The sequence below is a fragment of the Leucoraja erinacea genome, chromosome 13 (genome assembly GCF_028641065.1).
Source record: "Leucoraja erinacea ecotype New England chromosome 13, Leri_hhj_1, whole genome shotgun sequence".
NCBI lineage: Eukaryota > Metazoa > Chordata > Chondrichthyes > Rajiformes > Rajidae > Leucoraja > Leucoraja erinaceus.
The window spans coordinates 36,819,859-36,846,689 of NC_073389.1; the positions used below are offsets into that span (position 1 = coordinate 36,819,859).

At 42.8% G+C, this 26,831-nt stretch overlaps 1 protein-coding gene across 1 annotated transcript in view; it reads right to left on the reverse strand.

Annotated features, from left to right (window-relative positions):
* LOC129702872 (uncharacterized) overlaps positions 1-26,831 on the reverse strand; it is a 104,301-nt gene that overhangs the window by 48,813 nt on the left and 28,657 nt on the right. Inside the window, exons 3-7 of the mRNA XM_055644930.1 lie at positions 19,084-19,337; positions 14,410-14,496; positions 13,144-13,218; positions 5,916-6,017; positions 1,101-1,653 (exon numbers count right to left, since the gene is read on the reverse strand). Of these exons, the coding sequence (XP_055500905.1) occupies positions 1,101-1,653; positions 5,916-6,017; positions 13,144-13,218; positions 14,410-14,496; positions 19,084-19,337 (1,071 nt within the window). The remainder of the gene's footprint in view (positions 1-1,100; positions 1,654-5,915; positions 6,018-13,143; positions 13,219-14,409; positions 14,497-19,083; positions 19,338-26,831) is intronic.

The window sequence follows — 26,831 nt, forward strand, 5'->3', positions numbered from 1 at the left end:
AATGGCGGAGTAGACTAGATGGGCCGAATATCCTAATTCTGCTCCTATCACTTATGACTTTATATCAAATGTGCATGAATGCAGCACTAGTTACTTCATTGCACGTGTTCATTTCTATTTTTATTTACCCATACCATTTCAATATATTATTAACTTCCACCTCAATTATTTTAAGTATTTCTTGGATCATAAATTCTAACGGTAATAAATGAACATCAAAACAATTTAAAAAAAAAGGTGGTACAGTGTTGAGAGCTGTTCCTTCACAGCTCCAGCGATTTGGGTTCAATCCTGACCTCTGGTGCAGTTTGTACAACCATCCTGTGACCCAGTGTTTCCTTTGCGTGCTCCAGCTTCCGCTAACAGTGGGACATGTGCGATAATTTGTTAACTGGCCACTTTATATTTCCTCTACTGTACGGTCGAGAGGTACAGTCTGGAGGGAGTTGATAGGAATATGGGGAGAATAAAATAAATTTTCACCTTGGGTGCTTGATAGTCATAATGGTCTCAAGGGTATGTTTCTGTTCTGTATGGCATTACGGTTCAAATTGTAGATGAACTAGTGCTCAGCTTCTCTGACGGTATTAGAGTATGTAAGTACCTCATGATCATCAGTCATTTGATCCTGTTCCAATGAACAAGAAATACAAACATGGAGCAAGCTTGTGAAGCAAATATACAATGGACTCCATCTTTTCAACAGGGGAAGCTTACAGCACGTCAAATCATCTTATAGATAAATATTCAATGGCACAAGAATATAGTATTTCTCTGCTGAAAATTGAAAGCTTAAAGAAAAGTAAGCTTATTTGTTCTGGAATAGCATAATTATGGTCAGTATTATTAGGCGAAAGTATAAAATTCTTCAAGCTATTTTACTTACTGAGGGCTAACACATTTATCCATGCAATGGAACAAAGGACAGAGAGATGTAATGGGGTTCTCGTTCATGCAGTTAACAGAAATTCCAAATTTGCCTATAATAACATGACTGAACTAATGCATGGTGCCATGATAAAGTCTCTTTTGCTCCTATTTATTAAAAAAAAGTTTGAAACGAAAAAGTGACTTGCTATATAAAAGCAGTTCTGACTTACCAAAGCTATTCTTTGAAAGATCAAAGGATGACTCCTCCAGCATCGGATCCTTTTTCAAAGGCTCCACATTATTACAATGATCAGCTGAGGGATCAATGTTCTCGTGAGCATTTTCTATGGTTTGCAAAGTTTTTTTTATTTCTAGCTGTTGAAGCACTGGTCGCTGACCATGGTGGTTCAGTAGCTTGTTCATTCTATATGTTGCTGGTGTGTATTGCAGCCGCTGGCCTGGTTGCTGAAGTTCGGGTTTTAGGGCCAGGCGTTGTAGCACTTGACCATGCACAGCTGAGTTAGTCGGTGGCATCACATTTTCCAGGATCTGCTCCGTCGGATGAAAGACTGCAGATTCATTTGGCTTCTCGTTAACTATCATATCAGCAACATCTTCTTCATCCTGAATTACTATAGGATCATTAGAGTAATTTGGCTCACTCTGACAAGAGATGTTGGGGCAAGTAATTTTCTTCTTTCGCATATTCACAGCAGACTTCAGTACCATTTTCCTCTTCAAGGTCTGATTATAACCATTGGAAAGAGATGCTAAAACTTGCCTCTACAGTAAACATAAAAGCATTGAGTTAATGTAAGCCATTTTAGCTTTAACAGGAAAGGAGGAGCAGGCTGGTGCTCCTTTCTGTAGAAAATTGGAAGTTGGAGAAGGGGTGGGTGCAGGAACAGGGTGGGTGGGGACCAGGCACGTGCTGTCAGGGTAGGCAAGGTAGGCGCTGCCTCCCCCGACTAAAATTATAAAATGATAATTATTAAATAAATAGTAAAGGCACGGGAGAATTATGCCTACCCAAGAGATAAGGAGCTCCTTTTACAGTGTGTGGGGAGTCTGGCCAGGGGTAAAGTTCCTTTTACAGTGTGTGGGGAGTCTGGCCAGGGGTAAAGTTAGGCAGGAGCGTTGAGAAGGAAGGGGTCGATGATCATGCCAGCAACCAGCTGAAGAGCGGCTCAGCGGGCGATGGATAACAGGACAGCGGGCGGTGGAGTTTACTCCATGTGTCAGTGTGAGTAACCTCAATTGGTCCCTTGTTCGCACTGACACAGGAGTACGCTCCACTGCCTGCTGACCCACTCCATTCTATGATCTTTGCTTTTGAGTTAGTCCCCTCACTGTTCAGATGGAGAGCACTGCCAGAGGTGAGCGGGATGGTAGAAGGTGCTGAGATCCCGGCAGCCGCTCGTAGCCACACGAGCTCCTTCCCTCCCCGGCCACAATGCGGTGACTCCGCTCCTGGAGCGCCGCGGCAGCGGTGAGTGAGTGGGTTACTGGCATGATCCCCGACCCTCTCCTTCTCAACGCTCCTGCCCTCCCCGCAACTTTACCCCTGGACAGACTCTCCACACGCTGTGAAAGGAACTATCCCCCCAATTGGCCCTTGAACTAGTATTGTCATTCAATAAGATCACAACTGATTCAACTTGTCCCGGTGTGCTCCCCTTTTTCCCACCATCTCTCCACCTGTCGTCACCCTCCACCCCCCACCCATTCAGTAATTCAGAATGAAGGAGATTTGTAAGCCTTGGGCAAATAGAATTGTTACTTTCTTTATTTTCATTTTTTATTTTACGGAGAGGAGAACAATCTGCGCATGCGCGGTTTAAGATTTTTTTTTAAAGCCGACTGACTGCCTACCCTGAGTAATTACTCACGGCACGTGCCTGGTAGGGACGGGGCCCTGCGAATACTTATAAGTCCATGAGGATATTTGACAGGTTAGATGGAGAAAATGTTTCTGTGGGGATTGCAAAAGCAGGAGGTAAAAGTTGTATAAATCAAATAAATACAAAAAAGCCAATAGGAAAAATATGATTGAATGTAGTAGCTAGAAGGCGATAATGCTTCTTTGTCTGGGTATTGCATGGTTACTTGCATAGCTTTGGAACAGAGAGCACCCGGAAGTGGCGGCGCTGCCTGGCAGCTGCGGCTCACCTGCAGTCCGTCTGTTTTTTCTTTTTTTGTTGTTTTCCTTTGTCCTGTTTTAGTTAAATTTTAGTTTATTAGGTTGTGTATGCGTGTGTGGGGGGGGGGGGGGGGGGGGGGTGAAACATGTTTTTGGTCTCTTCCTTCGGGGGAATGCGACTTTTTCTTGTCGTATCCCCTTTCTCTGTCTCCGTCTGTGCTGAGGCCTAATGGCGGAGCTGGCAGCCTCCAACTGCGGCCGACATCGAGGTTCCGGAGGCAGAGCCCGGACTTACCAGCGCGAGGCTAGCCGACTTCGGGGCTGTGGCGGCGCTGCGGCGTTCCGGTGGCGATGACCTGACTTCGGAGGCTTGACGCAGGCCCAGTGGACGATATCGTCGGGAGCTCGCAGGTCACAGGTTGGTGTCCTGTTTTTCCGGAGCTCCCACGGCAACAGCTTCGTCCGTTGGACTGGAGGGCGGCAGCTTCAACCACCCCGGGCCATGGAGTTTGAACCGGCCCGTTCGCGGAGCTCGGATTCAGCCGCGGGACTTACTTACCATCACCCGGCGGTGTCACAACATCGGAAGCCTGGATCGCCTCAGCGCAGAGGGAGAACAAGCAGGGAAGAGACAGAGACTTTAAGACTTTTGCCTTCCATCACAGTGAGGAGGTGCCTGGTAAACTCACTGTGGTGGATGTTAATTTGTGTTTATTGTGTGTTTTTGTCATTTATTATTATATGTATGACTGCAAGGCACGACATTTCGTTCAGACCGAAAGGCCTGAATGACAATAAAGGAAATTCAATTTAATTCAAAAACGGAACCATAATTGCAGGTTGGTGGCTTACAGCAAGAATTGTGATAATGCATATGGGTGTTTCCGTAAATACAGCACTCAATAGTGAAACTGAAGGTCTCCAAACTTCCAGGTTATTTTTCTGTTTTTTTATGTAATATTCCCATTGATTCATATCCTGTATTTAAGTAGTAATAGACCGGGGGAAAGGAGCGGCAACCTCGAGATCCTGGGGAGGTGAGGAGGGAGAGTGTGGGGTTTGAGGGAGAGGGGGGAAAGTGGGAGAGGTGAGGAGGGAGACTGGGGGAGAAGGGGGAATATAGGGAGAGGAGGGGGAGTAGGGAGTGGGGAATACCTGGGGAGGTGAGGAAGGAGAGTGGGGGGGATTGAGGGAGAGGAGGGGGTAGGGAAAAAGAGGGGGGAAAGTGGTGCGGTGAGGAGGGGGAGTGGGGGAGGAAGTGAGTGGGGAATAGAGGGAGAGGACTGTGGGGAGGTGAGGAGGAATAGTGGGCGGTGAGGAGTAGGAGTGGTGGGGGGGGGGGGATAGAGGGATAGAGAGGATGGGGGTAGGGAGGGGAGAGGAGTTATGGAGGGAGGGAGTGTAGATCAAACAGTATTGCTGATTTGATCCGTATCTGATTTTACACAACCATCTGGGGGAATGCGGGCAGCCATGTTAGTTAGTTTAACTTATGACTCGGAGCCTACAGTACTCATTTTGATGGTCTCTATATGTATCCTAATTGTTATGATATATAACGACTCTGTATCAATAGTACTTTGCACAGGGAGGGAGTGACTGAGGGTAGGGGAAAGGAGAGGGAGAGGTGAGGGAGGGGCACGCAAGGAGGAAAAGGAGCAGCACCCTCGAGATCCTGGGGAGGTGAGGAGGTAGAGTGGGGGGATTGAGGGAGAGGGGGTAGGGACGGAGAGGGGGGGAAAGCGGGAGAGATGAGGAGGGAGAGAGTGGGAGGAGGGGAAATAGAGGGCGAGGAGTGGGGAGGTAGGGTGTTGGGAATAGAAGGAGAGGGTGGCCGTGGGGGAGATAAGGAGTGGGGGATAGAGGAATAGGAGGGGGTAGGGAGGGGAGAGGAGTTATGGAGGGAGGGAGTGACTGAGGGTCGGGGAAAGGAGAGGGAGGGTTTGGGGAGGGGAGGAGGAGAGGGGGAAGAAGAGGGAGGATGATGAGGAAGGGGGAGGGAGTGCTGGGATATGAGGGGACATGAGCCGCGCATGCGCAGTTGGGGGCTATCGGTTAGTAGTGGAATATTGCGTTGGGGGAACAGGTAAGTGGTGGAATACTGCGTTGGGGAACGGGTTGCGTTGGGGGACCAGGCCTCCAGTGTGACAGGGATCCAAAGGGTCCCACTTAGTCCAGTAGATGATAAAAATGAAATGCCTAAAAGGTGAAGAATGTATTAGAAACATGCAACCTGGATCAGGAAGAGTTGATGTTTATGTTAGGACGAGAGACAAAGATAGCAGCTTAAAGATCCCATCACACAGGTAGACAATGTGATGGAATAATTGAACATGAGGCAAGGTGCCCACTTGGGTACACATCCATTTCTCTCCCTCTCCCATTCCCCTTTCTCTTGCACCTGCATCACTTTCTCTGGCCTCATATTTTCCGCCTCTTTTCTCCTTATTTCAGCCTTTTCGTCTCTCACCTTTATCCACCCATCTGCCAATCAATCCCCCTCAAGTGTTCTCAGGGATGTTGCCTGGTCCGCTGAGTTACTCCAGCACCTTGTATTTTTTGCTCAAATTACCACTATCTTTACTGCCTTCTTTCTACATCTCATTCATACACCGATAAGCATAACCACATTAACAAAGATGAGCCACTCTGGGACAGCACATGGTGAGAAAAGTTTGTTACGAGTTGTCTGCAGAAATACAGGCAAAACAAAGAATTGAAAGATGGAGCAGCAGGTGCAAGCGGCAGTGAATTAAACAATTAGGATCTCAATTGCCTAGTCACATTATCAGCAAGCAATTCAGCACCAGTTCATGAGGGTAAACAGCAAGCAAACATATTTTGTTTCAAAATGGTTGAGCATTTAAATCTGGAAGCTGATACCTTTTGTGCAAGGTATACTCACCTGTTTGGCAAAGTATCTTGTTTTTCCTTGACGCAGATCTGATACTTTTCTTTGAATGAATTCCACTTTTTTGTCCAGTCTTCGGATAGCAGAATATATAACCTGCATGAATAAAATAAATATCTGTAAATTAACAATCATAATACACCAAAGGTTGGTTTTGAAGTCAAAATAAATTTAACTTCATTCATTCACAATTCTGCCTCCAAATCTCGCTGCCTGGTAGTAAAATGTGAAGACTTGTTCTTTCCGCATTTAGTTCCATTTTTTAAAATTACAGAATTCTCCCACCCACGCCCAACCTGCAGTGCCCTCCATAAGACCCATCATTTATTTATTTGCCTCTATACTCCACAATTTGAGATTTGTAACAGAACAAAATCACATGTGGTTAAAGTGCACATTGTCAGATTTTAATAAAGGCCATTTTTATACATTTTGGTGTCACCATGTAGAAATTACAGCAGTGTTTATACATAGTCCCCCCATTTCAGGGCACCATAATGTTTGGGACACAACAATGTCATGTAAATGAAAGTAGTCTTGCTTAGTATTATGTTGCATATCCTTTGCATGCAATGACTGCTTGAAGTCTGTGATTCATGGACATCACCAGTTGCTGGGTGCCTTCTCTGGTGATGGCCAGGCCTGTATTGCAGCTATGCTTGTGCTTGTTTTAGGGTATAGTCCCCTTCAGTTTTCTCTTCAGCAGATAAAATGCATGCTCAATTGGGTTCAGATCAGGCGATTGACTTGGCCACTCAAGAATTAACCATTTTTTAGCTTTGCAAAACTCCTTTGTTGCTTTAGCAGTATGTTTAGAAACATAGAAATTAGGTGTAGGAGTAGGCCATTCGGCCCTTCGAGCCTGCACCGCCATTCAATATGATCATGGCTGATCATCCAACTCAGTATCCCGTACCTGCCTTCTCTCCATACCCTCTGATCCCCTTAGCCACAAGGGCCACATCTAACTCCCTCATAAATATAGCCAATGAACTGGCCTCGACTACCCTCTGTGGCAGAGAGTTCCAGAGATTCACCACTCTCTGTGTGAAAAAAGTTCTTCTCATCTCGGTTTTAAAGGATTTCCCCCTTATCCTTAAGTTGTGACCCCTTGTCCTGGACTTCCCCAACATCGGGAGCAATCTTCCTGCATCTAGCCTGTCCAACCCCTTAAGAATTTTGTAAGTTTCTATAAGATCCCCTCTCAATCTCCTAAATTCTAGATAGTATAAACCAAGTCTATCCAGTCTTTCTTCATAAGACAGTCCTGACATCCCAGGAATCAATCTGGTGAACCTTCTCTGCACTCCCTCTATGGCAATAATGTCCTTCCTCAGATTTGGAGACCAAAACTGTACGCAATACTCCAGGTGTGGTCTCACCAAGACCCTGTACAACTGCAGTAGAACCTCCCTCAAATCCTTTTGCTATGAAAGCTAACATACCATTTGCTTTCTTCACTGCCTGCTGCACCTGCATGCCTACTTTCAATAACTGGTGTACCATGACACCCAGGTCTCGCTGCATCTCCCCTTTTCCTAGTCGGCTACAATTGAGATAATAGTCTGCTTTCCTGTTTTTGCCACCAAAATGGATAACCTCACATTTATCCACATTATACTGCATCTGCCAAACATTTGCCCACTGACCCAGCCTATCCAAGTCACCTTGCAGTCTCCTAGCATCCTCCTCACAGCTAACACTGCTCCCCAGCTTAGTGTCATCCGCAAACTTTGAGATATTGCCTTCAATTCCCTCATCCAGATCATTAATATATATTGTAAATAGCTGGGGTCCCAGCACTGAGCCTTGCGGTACCCCACTAGTCACTGCCTGCCATTGTGAAAAGGACCTGTTTACTCCTACTCTTTGCTTCCTGTTTGCCAGCCAGTTCTCTAACCTGTGCCTAATCAGCCCTTGCTCATCCAAACGCCTGTATATCCTATCCCTCAGAATACTCTCCAGTAACTTACCAACTACAGCTGTTAAGCTCACCTGCCTATAAGTTCCCAGCATTTTCCCTGCAGCCCTTCTTGAAAAGAGGTACAACATTTTCCACCCTCCAATCCTCTGGCATCTCTCCTGTATTTAAGGATGACTCATAAATTTCAACCAGGGCTCCCGCAATTTCCTCTCTAGTTTCCCGCAATGTCCTCGGATATATCTGATCAGGCCCCAGAGATCTGTCTACCTTCAAACACGACAGTACCTTTAGTACTTCCTTGACGGTAACCCTGACTGCTTTCATGACACTTGATTGCTCTCATGACACTTCCAGTGACTGCTCCAATTTCCTCCGCCCTACTGTCTTTCTCCTCGGTAAATACAGAGGACCTTGAGGACCTTGCCCATCTCCTGTGGCTCCACACAGAGGTGACCGCTTTTATTCCTGAGAGGTCCCACTCTCTTTCTAGTTACCCTTTTCCCCTAATGTATTTATAAAATCTTTTGGGATTATCTTATAAAAGATTACCCGCCAGAGCTATCACCTGTTCCCTTTTTTGCCCTTCTGATCTCCCTTTTAAGTTTGCTCTTTAGTTCCCAAAACTCCTCCAGGGATGCACTTGACCCCAGCTGCCCATATCTGTTCCATGCATCCTTCTTGTTTTTGAATAACGTCTTACTTGCCCTAATCAGCCAAGCTTACTTACGCTTGCCTGCTTCAGCTGTCACTGGTTTATACAGACATTTTTAACTAGTCCCTGCAAACATGTACTGTCTCTGCCTGCTTCAAAGTCTCCACTATTGTCCCTGTACCCAAAAAGGGAAGGATTACTTGTCTTAATGACTACAGGCCTATCACACTGACCTCTGTAGTCATGTGTGCAGTTTTGGTCCCCTAATTTGAGGAAGGACATTCTTGCTATTGAGGGAGTGCAGCGTAGGTTTACAAGGTTAATTCCCGGGATAGCGGGACTGTCATATGCTGACAGAATGGAGCAGCTGGGCTTGTACACTCTGGAGTTTAGAAGGATGAGAGGGGATCTCATTGAAACATATAAGATTGTTAAGGGCTTGGACACGCTAGAGGCAAGAAGCATGTTCCCGATGTTGGGGGAGTCCAGAACCAGGGGCCACAGTTTAAGAATAAGGAGTAAGCCATTTAGAATGGAGATGAGGAAACACTGTTTCTCACAGAGAGTGGTGAGTTTGTGGAATTCTCTGCCTCAGAGGGCGGTGGAGGCAGGTTCTCTGGATGCTTTAAAGAGAGAGCTAGATAGTGCTCTTAAAAATAGCGGAGATATGGGGAGAAGGCGGGAACAGGGTACTGATTGGGGATGATGAGCCATGATCACATTGAATGGCAGTGCTGGCTCGCAGTGCCAAATGGCCTACTCCTGCACCAATTGTCTATTGAAAGGCTTGTGCTGGCCAAGCTGAAAAATATCACGATCCCCCTGTTGGATCCTAGGCAGTTTGCATATCGGGCCAATAGATCTGTGGATGATGCAGTCAACCTGGGCCTGCACTTCATCCTGCAGCATCTAGACCGCCAGGGGACCTATGCGAGGATCCTGTTTGTTGATTTTAGCTCTGCATTCAACACCATTGTGCTACTACACTCCAAACTTTCCGAGTTGACTGTGCCTGAACCCCTCGGTGGATCATCAGCTTCCTGACAGACAGGAAGCAGCATGTGAGGCTGGGAAAGCACATCTCGGAACCGCAAACACTCAGCATAGGAGCACCGCAAGGCTGCGTACTCTCTCCTCTTCTCTACACCAAAGACTGCACCTCCACAGACACCTTTGACAAGCTTCTCAAGTTTGCGGACGACACAACCCTGATTGGATTGATCCAGGATGGGGAGGAATCTGCCTACAGACAGGAATTGTCACAGCTGGCGTCCTGATGCCATCGCAACAACCTGGTGCTTAATGCTCTTAAGACAGTGGAATTGTTTGTAGACTTTAGGAGAGCTCCCTCTCCCGTCACCCCACTCACCATCAACAACACCACAATCACATCTGTGGAGTCTTTTAAGTTCCTGGGAACCATCATCTCCAAGGACCTTAAATGGGGGGCTACCATCGACTCCACAGTCAAAAAGGCACAACAGAGGATGTACATCCTACGGCAGCTAAGGAAGCACAATCTGCCACAGGCAATGATGGTCCAATTCTACACGGCCATCGTAGAGTCTGGTTTGGCTCAGCCACCAAGCACGACACCTGGAGGCTACAGCGAATCATCCGATCAGTAGAGAAGGTTATTGGCTGCAACCTTCCCTCCATTGATGAACTGTACACTGCAAGGGCCAGTAAGCGAGCAGGCACGAGCATCTCTGACCCCTCTCACCCTGGCCACAAACTCTTTGAATCACTTCCCTCTGGAAGGCAACTCCAGACTGTCAAAGCTGCCACAGCCAGACATAAAAACAGTTTTTATCCATGAGTAGTTGCTCCACTCAACAGCCAAAAATCTGTAGCCTCCCTTTGATCTGGTATTTTGTTGGTTCACATGCTTGATCAATGGTGTTTTATCATTAATGTTTTATTACTATTAATGTTCAACATTTTCTGAGTCATTCGTAACTGTCATTGTATGTCATGTTGTTACTTGTGGGCGGAGCACCAAGGCAAATTTCTTGTATGTGAATACTTGGCCAATAAACTTACTTTCTTACTTACTTCTAACGGGGACGCACACATCCTCAACTCTCTTCAATACTTTTAAAAACATCCCACTTGGCCGATGTTCCTTTCCCCTTAAATAACCTGCTGCAGTTGAGCGAGACCTTCTCTCATACCCTCCTCATCCATAACTATCTTAAACCTAATCGAACCGTAGGCCCTTGTCCCAAAAGGCTCCTCCACTCCTGATCTAAACCCTTCACGCTATGATTTTCCCCATCTATATTGGGAAAGTTGAAATCCACTACTACAACAACCTTATTTGACCTACAGCTGTCTGCAATCTCCCGGCACATTGCTTGTCTAATTCCCGTTGATTATTCAGGGGTCTGTAGTATACCCCAAACAAATCATCCCTTTCTTGTTCCTCAGCTCCACCCATATAGCCTCACTAGACGAATCGTCCGTAATGTCACCTCTGAACACAGCCGTGACATCCTCCTAAATCAACAATGCAACCCCCCCTCCTCTTTTTTCCTCACCCCTGTCTCTCCTGAAGCTCCTGTACCCCGCAACATTGAGCTGCCAGTCCTGCCCCTCCCTTAGCCAGGTTTCAGTCATGGCTACAAAGTCCCAGTCGCTCGTACCTATTCACGTACAAACTCATCTGCCTTACCCGTCAAGCACCATGCATTAAAATATGTGCAGTTTAAACCAACCCTCCTTTCCTGCTTTTTGCCAATTTTGTCCATTAACCTTTGCCACACCACCCACCATAACAACTTCTAGCATCTCCTGTGCCTCTGTCCTGCACGAGATCCCACCCCCCTGCCAATCTTTAAACCCTCCTGTGTAGGATCAATGAAGATAAGTGGGCCAATACCTTCGGCTGCACCTATTTTCTCTGTTTCTATGAGAGATTTTGCAAGGTTATCAGGAAAGTGGAGGGTAGTAGAAGTAAATAATTTATTTCTTGAACTATATTATCATGCGTTTCTAACATTGATTTCATGCAAATGGGATCAAGGAACACTATATTTCACATACACAAGTTATATTGTCTCCACTACATACTTGGTTCATATGGTAAACAAGTACAGAACTTGTAATGGCAGACAAACTATTAATCATCCTCAATGTCCCACTGATGAGGTTTTCACCTGGTTGAGGTTGACTCTACTGGGCTCGAGGTCCAGTGCAATTCCAAAGTCCACCTGTCCCATTCGTGGTTTTGTGATTAAAAATTAATGATTTGAAAAATGTGAATAGTGCATATCTGAGTTCCTGTATAAATCTCATATATATATATATATATATATAAATATATATATAAATATATATATATATATATATATGAGATAGAGAGGGAGAGATAGTGGACACTTCTTTAGACTTGACCTCAATGTTGTGCCTTTAAACCCCATTCCAAAAGCTTAGAAGATGAAAAAAAGGGTGATCTTCTCTTCAATTATTCTACAAAGTAACGCCACCCCTCATCATATCTAGGTAGAGATTAATCATTTTGTAATTACTAATGGGCTGCAGCCTGTAGAATGGCTCTGCTCTCTGTGGGAAGTAATAGGAAATGGAGAGAGTGGACTGATCTCCAACAAATAAATTAGACAATAAAGGAAAAGGAGAATGTGTGATTCACGCACAAAATGACACAGGAATACATGGATGATAGACACGCTAAGCAAAGCTAAAAATTAAGCAAGCCACTGGGAGAGGCAGGATGGCTAATTTCTTTCAGTTACCAAATGGGCAGAAACTTGGTTAACGGATATCTTTATCGATAGGTTTGAATAAATGGCAGGTGCCAGGACTTTTGCCATTTTACTGTTAGCAGACAGGATGGAAATAGTCCCACAGAAGCAGAAGGACTGCAAGGTAATCCAAACTTCCATCACTAAATGGAGATATTTATACACTAGAAAGATGGGATACAGAAGGGGCAAATAATTATCTGTAAATATTTTTAAAAAAAATTATGTGTGCATAAATATTCGATTGAAACTTAATTTCTACAAATATTGCATTGCTCCTTAATTATGTGTGCAGCTGGTTTCCTGGCAGAGGACAGCTCTCCTTCTTATTAGCATCCTAAGATTCCCACATGAGTATAATTTAAAGTACAGTGGTGTAATGGGCCAACCAGATGTTAATGTTCAACCACTGTATTATCCAAGCTTTTGTTTTGCTTTTAATTAAACAATTGTCTCGTCTTTGAAACGACAACCACTCAAAGTAAAATTCCAAAAGAAAGATGTCCATTATTAGGAAACTAAAGGAATATAAATAAACCAAGCCAGCAAGTCTGGAGCTAGGAGGATATAATTAGGTTCTACCCACCCTTCCCACAGGTGTATTTTTATAAGTTTACAAAATAGCGTATGTAAAAGGCAAGCACAAAAACATGAGTCTATCAGCATGGACAGTGGATTTGACTTATTCCAGAACACTCTGCCTTGTTTGTGCTGTGGTGCAATTTCCATGGATTCATGATGGTTCATGAAGCAGAAGGCAGCCGCTTTAAGTATGCAATTAGTCAAATGCCCATCTTGCACAGAACATAAAGGGAAGCAAACTATTAATTTTTAAAGCCACACAAAACAGTTGGAAGGGTATTTAAAGAGCCTTCTTCTTACCTGACAATAGTTGATAACTTCCATCAGTGAGGTTTGTTGACCTCCATTTTCAGAGCTATCCGACAAATCACTGGCCTGATTAATTAAAGTGCAAATATATTAATACCTTTTCTCAGTTCAATCTATGAAACATCATGTTATTAGAAAAATGTCCCACACCAGAAATTATAATTCCTTACAGATAATGCAAGTCGTGTCATAAGAAATCTCAGATGTTGGAAATTTGAGCAGAACATTAAGTGCTGAAGAAAGTCAGCGTGTCAGGCAGTATCTGTGGAGGGAATGATTAGATGCTATTTTGGGATCGGACATTTCATCACATTGTGTACCAACCTAGAACATTGTCTGTCCATTCCCTCCACAGATGTTGCCTGACCCGCGAAGTTCCTCCAGCACTTGTACTTTACATAAAGCAAGTCCCTTCCCTTCCAAGGAGAATACTGCACAAAGGGAATTTATGTAAAAGGAATATAATAATTAAGTGCTAGTTCTCAAAGTTTCTTGAGCTCTCTCTTGGAGTAGTTTTCCAATTGAAGGGAAAGTATGTGGCTGGTGTAGCACTTATATGAACATATTTTAAGAGAGATCTGTTCCTATGCCAATAGGGACTCTTACATAATTTTACAGTGCATTGGAAGAGATTAATGATTGGAAGGGTAGACATGAGAAGGGTTCTAGGTATTGGAAGCAGAGAAAACCAGGAAGTGGATAAGGGCAAGAACAGGATGGAAGACCTGGAGGGAGTCTATTGCCCTCAGGGATCAGAAGTAGTAATGATGAACAAGCTGTGAGGTGGGGTTTAACGACAGCAGCCCTTTTTGCGGCCACATGCAGGACCACGCACAGATCTGTCTGGTTTGGCCAAGTTACATTATTTCAGAAGGAGATAAACTATATTTTGTATTATGTAAATGAGGCAAAATCAGTTTCAGCTGCACACCATATTGAAGGCTTAGCAGTTTGTGTAACTAAATGCAGGTTCATCACATATTTCATCTGTTATTAATTAAAAAAAAATGTTTTATTGCCCATTCCTAGTTTTTCTTGAGAAGGGGATGTTAAAGTATTCTATCCCACACGATAGCAATATATTCAATTTCTACATATAGGATATCTAAGGCAGAAAATGTTCCAAGGCGTTTAATAATTTAAGTAACAAATAATAAATGAGGCCATTCTCTGAACAGATGTCGAGGCCTAGAATGTGGTTTGGGAGAGGTAACTGAAAGCTTGGCAGTAAGAAATATGGTGTTGTTTCCTGCTTACATTATCTGGCAGTGCATCAGATTCCTCATCGTAGTACTCTTCAAAATCTTCGTCATCTGATAGTCTCCTAAACGCAGGTGGTCTTACCTGGATAAACAGAGCAATGTATTGAAATATTACAGCACTGCATTAGGTGTCTGGGATTTGTGTTATTTGACACTGAAACTTCTGATGGTGGAGCTGCAATGATTCTGTACGCCTAATTATTATCTGCTCAACCTGTCATGCAACAATGGTTACACAATAGGCAACATATGCTGAATATCTTTGTAAATTTGCCAAAGTGCACTGTTTTGCCTGGAAATTTGATAAATTAATAAAATTGGTAGCCAGCTCCATTTTATGTCAAAAACCAAGGGTTAAGTTACATGTCACCAACACAAGCTTCATTTTATTCAAAAAGCGAAGTAGTATTGATCCGTTCACTATTGCCATTTAGTTATTTTCCCTCGTATAGCAGCCATATTAGAAAGCTTAAACCCAAGATCACAAATCAGAGCTAGAGTGTGGCATTGCCCATCATGGTATATTCCTTGTAATGCAAATAACAAGCATAGCTGTGACTTAATGGCCAGATTTTCCTATCCATCAATAGAGCTGGAGGATGGTTTCTACTTTGTCTCACATGCCCAAGATCGAGATTAAATGAAAGGTGAGATTGGATCGGTTTCATTGCATTGCATTCTGATCCTCTAATTACTCTACCTTGTCCCTTTATTTTGTGGACACATTGAAGAATTTTGGTGAAGCAACATGATTTTGATAAATTTAAATGGTAAGCCATCTGTGGGACACTTACTTCAGCAAGGCTCACATCGATATCACTAACTTACTTTCACAAACAATGCAGCACTGAAGTTTTACCATATTGTATTAAAACATTGAACAGAGGAGGTATAGTCATACAACATGGAAACAGGCCCTTCGGCTCAATTCAACTATGCTGACCAAGATACCCCATCTAAGCTAGTTCCATATGTCCTAACCATGTATTTATCCGTATCTTTAAAATTATGTTATAGCATCTGCCTCAATACCTCCTCTGGCAGCTCATTTCATATACTCACCACCCTCTGAATGAAAAAAAGTTGCCCCTCAGGTTCCTATTAAATCTTTCCCTATTCACCTTAAACTTCTGTTCTCTGGTTCTAGATTCCACCGAGTCTAAAAGATTCTGTGCATTCCCCCTCTCTATTCCTCACGTTTTTGTACACCTCTATATGATCACTACTCAGCCTCCTGCCTCCAAAGAATATAGTCCGAGCCTGCCCAACCTCTCCCTATAGCTCAGGGCTCGTTCTGGCAACATTTTCATAAATCTTCTCTGCACTCTTTCCAGCTTAATGACATCTTCCCTGTAGCAGGATAACCAAAACTGAACACAGTATTCCCAATGCAACCTCACCAACATCCTGTACATCACTGACATAACCTCCCAACTTCTGGCTGATGAAGGCCAATATACCAACTTACCTTTTTATCACCCTATCTACCTGTGACATCACTTTCAGGGATCTAACCATCCAGAGCAACCTACCGTGTGGGAACTTATCAAAAGTCCATATAGACAACACTTGCTGTTGTGCTCTTGTCAAACTGTATATTGGCAGTCACCGAGGTACGTTGTTGAGTAGAGTGACAGCCGCTGGAAAGAAGCTGTTCCTCGACCTGCTGGTTCGGCAACGGAGAGACCTGTAGCGCCTCCCGGATGGTAGGATGGTAAACAGTCCACGGTTGATGTGAGAGCAAAACCTTGGCGATGCTGAGCTCCGCAGACAGCGCTCGCTATCCCTAATAAACTGCCTGCAATCTCTCGGCATATTTGTTCTAATTCCCATTGACTATTTTGGGGCCTATAGTGAGCAAGCTTCTGAGGTGAGCAAAGTCCAGTAAAGATTAAGATACCTCAAGAATATCTGAAAATTGATGTCTGTAAATACATGTACTGATACCCTGTCAACTACTGAAGTTCAAGTTCAAGTGAGTTTATTGTCATGTGTCCCTGATAGGACAATGAAATTCTTGCTTTGCTTCAGCACAACAGAACATAATAGGCATTGACTACAAAACACATGAATAAATAAACTGATAAAATGCAAATAACAAATAATGGATTATTAATGTTCAGAGTTTTGTCCGAGCCAGGTTTAATAGCCTGATGGCTGTGGGGAAGTAGCTATTCCTGAACCTGGTCATTGCAGTCTTCAGGCTCCTGTACCTTCTACCTGAAGGTAGCAGGGAGATGAGTGTGTGGCCAGGATGGTGTGGGTCCTTGATGATACTGCCAGCCTTTTTGAGGCAGCGACTGCGATAAATCCCCTCGATGGAAGGAAGGTCAGATCCGATGATGGACCGGGCAGTGTTTACTACTTTTTGTAGTCTCTTCCTCTCCATGGCGCTCAAGTTGCCGAACTAAGCCACAATGCAACCGGTCAGCGTGCTCTCTACTGTGCACCTGTAGAAGTTAGAGAGATTCCTCTTTGACAAACCGACTCTCCGTAATCTTCTCAGGAAGTAGAGGCGCTGATGAGCTTGGAGTGAGAAATAAACTTGGATTCTTTGAGGAGAAACTGAGATTTCAATCAAACAAAAACACTTCCAAAAGGAACCCAAATTGTTTTGCAATATGGCAACAGCATAAATGTTGGTCATTAATTGTTGCTTAGGGCCTCATGCAGATAGTTAGCTGCAATAGATCCGGTTGGCCTGCAGGGATACAGAACTTTGACCTTCTTGGCCTCGTCTCATAAGATATTGGGTCAGGTATTTCCTTCTTAATGTTCCAGGTCGAAGACCCTTCATCAGAATTGAACCAGCAAACCTTATCATCAGTTCTGCTAATCAGTGTTTCCAATGTTTTCTGCTTTCATTTCAGATTTCAAGCGTCTGCAGTTTGTTTGATTTTTATTAATTAGACTGCAGATGCAGTCTTGCACTCTGTTACATCCTGTTTTCCATTGTCTGCAGCACTCCCGCTGCCACCAGCACAAATATTTATGAAGATTCTAAATTAATCTACATTAAGATAGAGTGGTTATTTGAAAATTTTAATCAGTTTCTCAAGTCAAGTTCCAATTAAGCTTATTTACCTGCACAAGCACTGCCTTTGAAATGTGTTATGGTCACTTACTTTTGGGATGTAATGCCCCTGTCCCACTTAGGAAACCTGAACGGAAACTTTGCGCCCCACCCAATTTGCGCCCCACCCAAGGTTTCCGTGCAGTTCCCGGAGGTTGCAGGTGGTTGCCGCACGGAAACCTTGGGTGGGGCACAAAGTCTCCAGAGGTTTCCGTTCAAGTTTCCCAAGTGGGACAGAGGCATTTGGAATTCCATCATCCTAATTAAGGTGTTAGGAATGGAAGGCAATCACTTTGCCACAGATAAAAGGAAAAGTTTGAGGCCAATAACTTACAACAAGTTTGTGAATCTGCCAGTGAAACTAATAAAAATTCTGCAAGGGACTAGTTGCAAAGTACTAAAAATAATGGAGAGAAATCAACTTCAAACTGTTGAATCTACACCAAACAGGATAATTTTAACTTCTTGCTTCATTCTGAAGAAGGGTCATGACTCAAAATATCATCTATCAATTTATTTCCACAGATGCTGCTTGGCCTGATGAGTTGCTCCAGCATATTGATTTACACTTGTTCCAGTCATGTTGGAAATACACCAGAATGATAGTTGATTCGACACTCATGAAGTAACTAAAGTGGGAAGAGAAAAGGCCTCACCTATGTCGGATCTTTCACTGCTAGAGTTCCCAGATAGAAAAGTTGGATACTATGCATTATCAGCACATGTATGTTATAATATTAGAAGATAGACACAAAAAGCTGGAGTAACTGAGCGGGACAGGCAGCATCTCTTGAGAGAAGGAATGGGTGACATTTTGGGTTGGGACTCTTTTTCAGACATTGGTTACGATACGATAGAACTTAGTTTAATCCCGGAGGGAAATTGATCTGCCAAAAGTCATAAAACACAAAATCCATGAAACATGAAATGAAAGTGACGAGTGGAAAGGATTGGGGATGTGCAAAGATTGGGTGGGGAGAAGTCAGCCTACCCCATGACAGAATGGGGAGTAGTTGTATAGTTTGATAGCCACAGGGAAGAAGGATCTCCTGTGGCATTCTGCACTGCATCTTGCCAGCTTGCACACTTACTGCCAGCATTCACTCCTTCTGTGCTCCCATCTCAAACCTGGCTCAGAAAAGTCAATTCACATCCTCTACTTCCAGTTCTCATGTCATTCTGTTCCATCAAATATATTTACATCTACCAAAAAGGTGCATGGAATTGGGTGTGTCATTTGAATAAAATCGATTAGTACTGCTGGCTTCACTTCTGCACACTATAAAAAAAAGTACCTGGATTTGAAAACGTCAATATCCTGTGACATCCAAAAAGCTCTGTGGAATGAGCTCAAAAGGTCACAATCTGTCATGCTAATCTTTAATGAAAGCTGTTGAACTGAGTGATAAAAGCATACACACCACCCACGAGGAAATCATGTGCTGTACAACATCAGTCACGCTTCAGCAAATCAATTGGCATTCGCAATGCCTAATGCATTAAAAAAAATGCAAGTGACATTCAAATCAGGCATTAACGTAGGTTATATAGAGATTATGCATATGTTAGCTCATATGGATCTGCTTCATGGCTTACCATACTGTGCAATCTCTTCTTCTTCAATGTTACTTCATTGTAGTTGGTTAGTTTTTCCATCTGGGCATTAGGGGGAGAAAATGTTTTCCTTTTGCCTGATCGAAGTCCACATGGGTGATGAGTAATGATGCCAGTGGGCTTATTATCCTCAGTGATGGGTTGCTCCTGGTAACCAGTGCTTTCAGATTTCACATCAGATAGATCGCCTCCTGCAGAGCTGCACTCCCCAGCGTTATTGTTTCTGGTATTTTTCACTGCAATAAAAATTTCTATAATAATACTTTTATTTTAAAAAAACCTCTTGTTTTTATTCATATACAAAGCATCACATATCTAAATAAACTGTTAAAATACATGCGGGTATTTTGGCAAAAAAAATATTTGCAGTAAATAAAAGAAAGGAGAATGGAAATGTGTGTGTAGGAAATTATAAACACAGAAATTCCATCAAAAATATTGATTCTCAAATAACCTTTAATAAATGTGAATGCTGTTTACTGTTCCCTCAATGAAGAAAGCAACCAAGGAGATAAGTATTCTAACTGAGAGTAATTGAGATGTAAAGATGTAGAAGGTACAATGGTTCAAGTGTTTCCTTGCCACTTAGAAAAAAATATTTATTTAAATCCCATTCCGTGGAACTTGTTTTAAAGAAGTGGTCCCAAAGTAGGCTTGACAGCTACCAGCTGACACCATTCTCAGTATAGTTAATTTGAGGGAAAATTAAACAGCCATTAATACCAATACTTACTCCACTGCCATTGTCAGGATGGGTCACCATTCTACTAACCAATCCCAGGGCACTGCATTCCTTTAGCAGCAGTCAGCAAATACTCCCGATTTCTGGCAAACAAGCTCCACCTATCCACATTCTAATCAGAGAAGTGACATTCAGAGATTCAATGAAACTTTTAAACCAGGATGATTGATTCTTGCCGTGTTCAAGAAGGAACTGCAGATGCTGGCAGATCGAAGGTACACAAAAATGCTGGAGAAACTCAGCGGGTGCAGCAGCATCTATGGAGCGAAGGAAATAGGCAACGTTTCGGGCCGAAAAAAAACGAAAAAGGGTTTTGGCCCGAAACGTTGCCTATTTCCTTCGCTCCATACATGCTGCTGCACCCGCTGATTGATTCTTGCCATTGTCCTATTCCTTCCATTCCTCAAACACTGGTTTTATGCTCTCAGATACACATTCCAGCAGATAGAAGATTTGTTACGGCAAGGAAGGATGCCATTCAATCCATCAAGTTCACTGTGGTTCAATGCAATGGAATTTAATGCACGTTATTTCCCTATAAGTCCTTCAAACTCATTCCTTTCAGACACTCCTGCAATTTCCTTTTGAACATCACAATTGAACCTCCCTCCACTACTAAAACTGGCAGGGAATTCCTGACTCTAACCACGTCCACTAAAAAATGATTTTCCTCGTGTCACTTTTAGTTCTTTTGGCAATTATCATTATTCCATGATTCCCTAATAGAAGAAAATGGGGTCATAGATAGACTGGAGAAGACTGAAGACCCCATCTTTCATCACAGGAATAATTTTACTAAATCTCTTTTGCAATTGCTCTAAAGTCTTTACATTATTCCTAATATGCGTCACTCAGTGAGAAAATGCTTGACAATATTTAGAGGTCCATCACAATTTCTTAGGCCTTGTAGTCTATGCTGCTATCTATAAAGTCCAGGAACCTGTCTGTTTTTTTCTGAAAAGCAATTTTGCAATCTGCATGTCACTATCAATGGACTACATTCAGGTGAGCCCAGACCATTGTGTTTTTTGCACCCGTTTTTGAACTGAGCCTTCGATTTCAAATAGCTTCCAATTGAGTCTTGCTACAAATATTTAACACTTCACATTTTTTATGCATACTGCAAGCTATTTATATCTCCATAAAACTTATTATTATCCAGTTCACAGTTCCTCCAAGTCCAGTGTCATCTAGAAATGTTGTAAATATGTCTTGTACACCCAATTCCAAGTTACAATATATGTCTTTTTACAATACTGCACACAAAAATGTGACAAAGGGGGTCAATTTTCAGATTCCTTCAAAAAAAGTTGACAAGCACTTTGTTGGGTTCATGACTAACATAGTATCAACAAAAAATATAAGAAAAGACAGCATATTGATGGCAAGTTTCAGAAATTTTCTTTCTATGTTTATGAATACCACATGGAACAATAACATTGCAAACATCATTTCCACTTTATTTGCATGATCATGTAGTAGAATACTGCATCCATCTGAGTGGACACCGCAACGCGCGTTACACATTATACATACAACGTACGTTGCGGTGACACTCAAAGGTTTTGTGTCCCAGAAAACGAACAATACATTATTAGCGAAAAACAAACATTTTCACCAATGTGATCTAAAAGGTACATTACCGTATGGATTTGAGCTATATCGATGGCCGATGATTCGTCAGAAGGTTTGATTTGGGAATATTTTTTAGTAAGTAAAATGTCTCCGTAACGGTCGTTGTGGAGCTTCCGGAAGTTGACACCAAGGAATGAAGTTAGCGACTTGGTCCATACGAAAGGTAAACAAGAGACAGTGTGTTGCCAAATTGAAGATTGGCTCAGTTTCTTAGTTTTGGTGACCAATTTATGTCCAAAAACATTTTTTCATTGATTTAAAAAGTCAGAAAATATATCGTAAACGGTCGTTGCGTATATTTGACACCACAACGTTTTTGATATATTAAATTGAAAAATAAGAAAAAAGAATTAACTCGCCCAAAAATCGTTACAATAGGATACCTCGTTGGGTTTTTGAAAAGCATTACAGGTTTGGATCCTCCGTAGTTTACCTTAGAGGTATCGACCCCGATAACGGTTGTTGTGACAATGGACACCAAGCACAACGACTGCAACGGGATCTTTGCTAAGCGGAATGCCAGACATGTTCCTGTGCTTTTCTCCTGGAAGATATTTCCCTAGATCATTATCAAAACGTATATGTATGAGGGGCCATATGAAGTTTATTTATGAATTAAATATTGATGTCACATTTGTCTGTTCTCTGGATGCAAAAAGCTTTTGATTTTGGTCTTGAAGTTATCTAATTTATATCTGTTATTTATAAGGTTTCACATGATGGTTTCACATGATGGGTAGATTTTTGTTAAGAACAGTGTAATGGTGTAAAAACCTGAATAATAATCTCGTTCTTCAAAATCTCTCCAGTATTGTAAAAAGACATATATATTAAGAAAATATATATATCCTGCATACTAAAATATTACCTTTCCATTTAATATAACTACACATAACTTTAAGGTGAGAGGGGCAAGATGTAATAGAAACCCGAGGGACAACTTCATTCAGAGGATGGTGGATGCATGGGACAAGCTGACAGAGGAGGTAATTGAGGTAGGTCCTATACAGCAGTTGAAAGACACTTGGAACAGGTACATGGATAGGAAAGGTTTAGAGGAATATGGACCAAATGTGTGCAAACAGAGCTAGCTCAGATAGGCATCTTGATCAGCGTGGATGAATTGGGCCAAAATGCTTATTTCCATGGTGTGTGACCCCATGGCTCTATGACTATAATTTTAAGATGTGATCCAGATGACGTTAGACTAGTGATTCCAAGACAAAGTCTGTTCCACAAAACAGATAGCTTATAACTGCACAAGTTGTAAGACACAAAAAGCTGGAGAGTAATTCAGCAGGATAGACAGCATCCCTGGAGAGAAAGAATGGGTGATGTTTCGGATCGAGACCTTTCTTCAGACTCAGTCCAGTCTGAAGAAGGGTCTTGATCTGATATGTCATCCATTTCTTCTCTCCAGAAATGCTGCCTGTCCCGCTGAGTTACTCCAGGTTTTTGTGTCTATCTTCGGTTTAAACCAGCAATTTCAGTTCCTTCTTACAACTATTGGAATATCCGGCAACTCATGGATGTAGTGACGGGATGATCACGTCACCTCTTCTGAACAATTTCCCTTACAACAGGGAAAGAAAAGCAGCAATATTTATTCAGCCAATAAACCCTGCACTATCTCTACATGATCATCTCCTCTACAAATATGCCCCGCTGACATCTACAGGTTCAAACCAGTATTACCCAAGAATCGCCTCACTAATTTACATTCACTGACTAAGCTGAAATTCTGATTTTATTGCATGATTTTTTTTTACTAATGTATTTTGGGGCATGGTCTAATGCTATAAACTGTGGCTGTGACATTTACTCTTCAGAAAAAAGAGAGAAATCTTATTATTGTGCATTATAAAGTATATAATCCTGACAATGCCCCAAGTCTGGATAAGAAAAAAATCAATTTGGGTAGAGTTATAATGTAGGGTAAAGAGGAAAATTAGCAGCTGAGGATTTGCTCAACTGAATGATAAATCATTGCTATATACATTTCTGAATTTCTTCCCAGAGGTATATTATCCAATTTAATTAAAGATAGATCCTTCACTCTTAAATACCAGCATTTTATTGTCATGGCGTCTTCATATGACAGACCACAATAACATAATGTCAATTTTTCTGATACAGGCAGCTTATAATAAAAACCTCAATCAGCATGGGCTGCAGAATATTTTTAGGGTCATAATGCATTACGATCTGAAAACTGCTGTGCTAGGTTCATCTCAATTGTTAAAACGGCATGGCTGACAGCTACATTTCTCAAGACCAAAGTCTAGGCGCCATGGTGGCATATAACTGATGAGTGTGCATTTCTTCTAACCATAATACAAACAATGTTGTCCGTCATAAAATGCAGTACAGCATGTACAAATAATGCAAATATTTATCACTGCTTAGTAACTCTGATTCTGGGCCAAATGCTGTTTCTCAATAAATAGTGACTACTTGTGACTGGGAAATGAATTGCATGTTATAAGGTCATCAGAAGGCATAAGGTTACGAAAGAGGCAAGAGATACATATCATGTGGAAAATAGTAAGCACGCTGATTTGCTGAACTTACAGTCAAATTAAAAAGGACATAAAGTGCTAGAGTAACAGCGGATTAGGCAGCATCCCTGGAGAACATGGATAGGTAGGTATGGGCCTAATGTTATTATATCTCTTACTTAAAATCCATGTAAACAATATCCACTACCTCACTGATTACATTTGTCACATCCTCAAAAAACTCAAATTAAGTTGCAAGACATGACCATGCTGACCGTCATTAATTAACCCAACCTAACAAATTCTGCCCCATCTGAGCCTTTTCACTGAGTAAGTCCCAGTGAATATTGGGAAGTTAAAGTCACCCACTAAGACAACCCTGTTGCATTGGCATATTTTAGAAATATGTCTACATATGTTTTTCTATCTTCCACTGGCTATTGGGCGGCCTATCGCACAATCCCATTGTTTCACCTTTCTTAGTTTGGAGCGCTACTCAAATTGCCTCAGTGGAGGAACCCTCCAGTATTTCTAATCGTGTGCGGACGAGGCGTCGAAGGACGAGAAGCCGAAGCGAAGAAGTGGAAGCCAAGATACCGAATGGACACACCACCGAAAAGTGAAATAACAGAACGGAACGATGCCGAAAAGCCAAATAACCGAACGTAAACGACGGCAAAAAGCCAAGATACCGAACGGAAACGACGGCGAAACGCCAAATAAGTGAACGGACACGACGTCTAAAAGCCAAATAACCGAACAGATGCAAAGAACGGACATTACATCTCCGGGGACGAGATTTGTCCAAGACGTTGTCAGCTATTGGTCCAGAGCGTGCGTGCGTCTCTCTCTCTCTCTCCCTCCTCCCATCCCCCAGGGATATAGCAATACGTTGTTCTTAGTCTGAAGTCGTACGCAACAAACCTTTAATGTCCGGCATGATTTCCAGTATCCTTCACATCAACCAAGAACCTCGTGGTGCAGTAGAATCAACCACCAAAACAATATCACCTGGAATAAAATTTCTTCTTATTTTCAACCATCGTTGTCGTTCTTAGATTAGAGGCAAATTACAGGCAAATATTATTGTGTCCACCTTTTTCAAAAAAGATCTGCCATATATTGTACTTGCCTCCATCTGCGTCTCATATATAAATCTTCTTTCCATAGAGCCCAGGTGGTAGCATTGGATTGGTCTTCAACAGAAGAATACGATTTGGTGTAAGTGCTTCCAGGTCATTCGGATCATCAGAACTCCTAGTATTGGTCGAGCATTTAAAATTGCTTCAACTTCACAACATAAAGTTTGCAATCCTTCATCGTCCAGAACTTGTTGTTTAAGAACAGAACGTAGCACATTTCTAACCATGCGGATCAACTGTTCCCAAACACCGCCATGATGAGAACCCGCAGGAGGATTACAATTCCAATCTATCCCATCTTGATGCATAACACTCTGGATTTTATTCTGATTTAAGCCTTTAAGTACTTCTCTTAATTCCCTTTCCACTCCAACAAAATTTGTACCATTGTCTGAGCTTAACGATAAAACTTTACCTCATCAACAGATAAATCTCCGTAATGCACGATACTGTAGTCTGTGTCAAGTCTAGATGCAACTTTAAGATATTTGGCATGCAACTGAAGATTATACAGGTGCATAACCTTTTATCCGAAATTCTGGAAACCGAAAAGCTCCGAAACCCGGACATTTTTTCCAGGATGTCGTCTGCACACAAAAGCTCGCGTTTGGTGCCAAACTTGACCCGAAATGACCCACGGTCAACCCAGGTCTGTACTACTGTAGCGGCTGCCTCCTCCCCGGAGATCGGTGAGACACTTAAACATCTGTAAATCATTGCTTAAATGTTAGTCAGTTAGTTTGGAGGGCTTTTATGTGGTGGTGGGGGCGGGTGAAGGGGGAAACTTTAATTCTCCAGAGAACTTTAATACTCGCACGCAGCCCCAGCTCCGCGATGTTGGGAGTCGGCGGCCACAGCGCTCCGAAGCTTACCGCACAGCGACCCGGAAAGGCATTGCCCGCTCCCCGCTGGTATTCCAGCACTGCGCCACCACCGACTCCCTACATCGTGGAGCTGGGGCTGCGGGGCCAGGGATCGATTTCGCCGGGGTCTGAGCTCCAACCGGCACCGCTCTTGGCCGGAAGCCCGCAGCCCCAGCTCCACGATGTTGGGAGTCAGCGGCCACAGCGCTCCGGAGCTTACGGCACGGCGACCCGGAAAGGCATTGCCCACTCCCCGCCTCTCCGACCAGGTAGGGGACTAAGAATTAAAGCTTCCCCCTTCACCTCCCCCCCCCCCCCCCCTCCCTTCAACATAAAAGCCCTCCAAACTAACTGACTAACATTTAAGCAATGATTTACAATGATTCCCCGGTCTCCGGGGAGGAGGCAGCCGCTCCAGACTTTCCAAGCCGCCCGCGCTACCTATCTAATCTACGCTAAAAATATTCCATTCCGACATCCGAAAAATTCCGAAATCCGCGAAGTGTCTGGTCCCAAGGCTTTCGGATAAAAGGTTGTGCACCTGTACCATACCTTTTCACAAGACTTCGTCCTCTCAACATTTATAGGATCGAAGTAATCTACTCCTACATTTGTAAATGGATTATTAGGTTGAATCCTCTCCAGAGGTAAGTCCGCCATCTTCTGATCTCCAACTTTTTCCTGCTGTCGTCTGCACACAACACAATTTTTAATTATCTTTCTTGCAGCAGAATTAGCTTTGATAATCTATTATTTCTTACGAAGTTGCAACAGCATGTGGTTCCTTCCTCCATGTCCAATTCGTTCATGAATATGTCGTGACCTACAAGGCGGGAGAGAGAAACAGGGA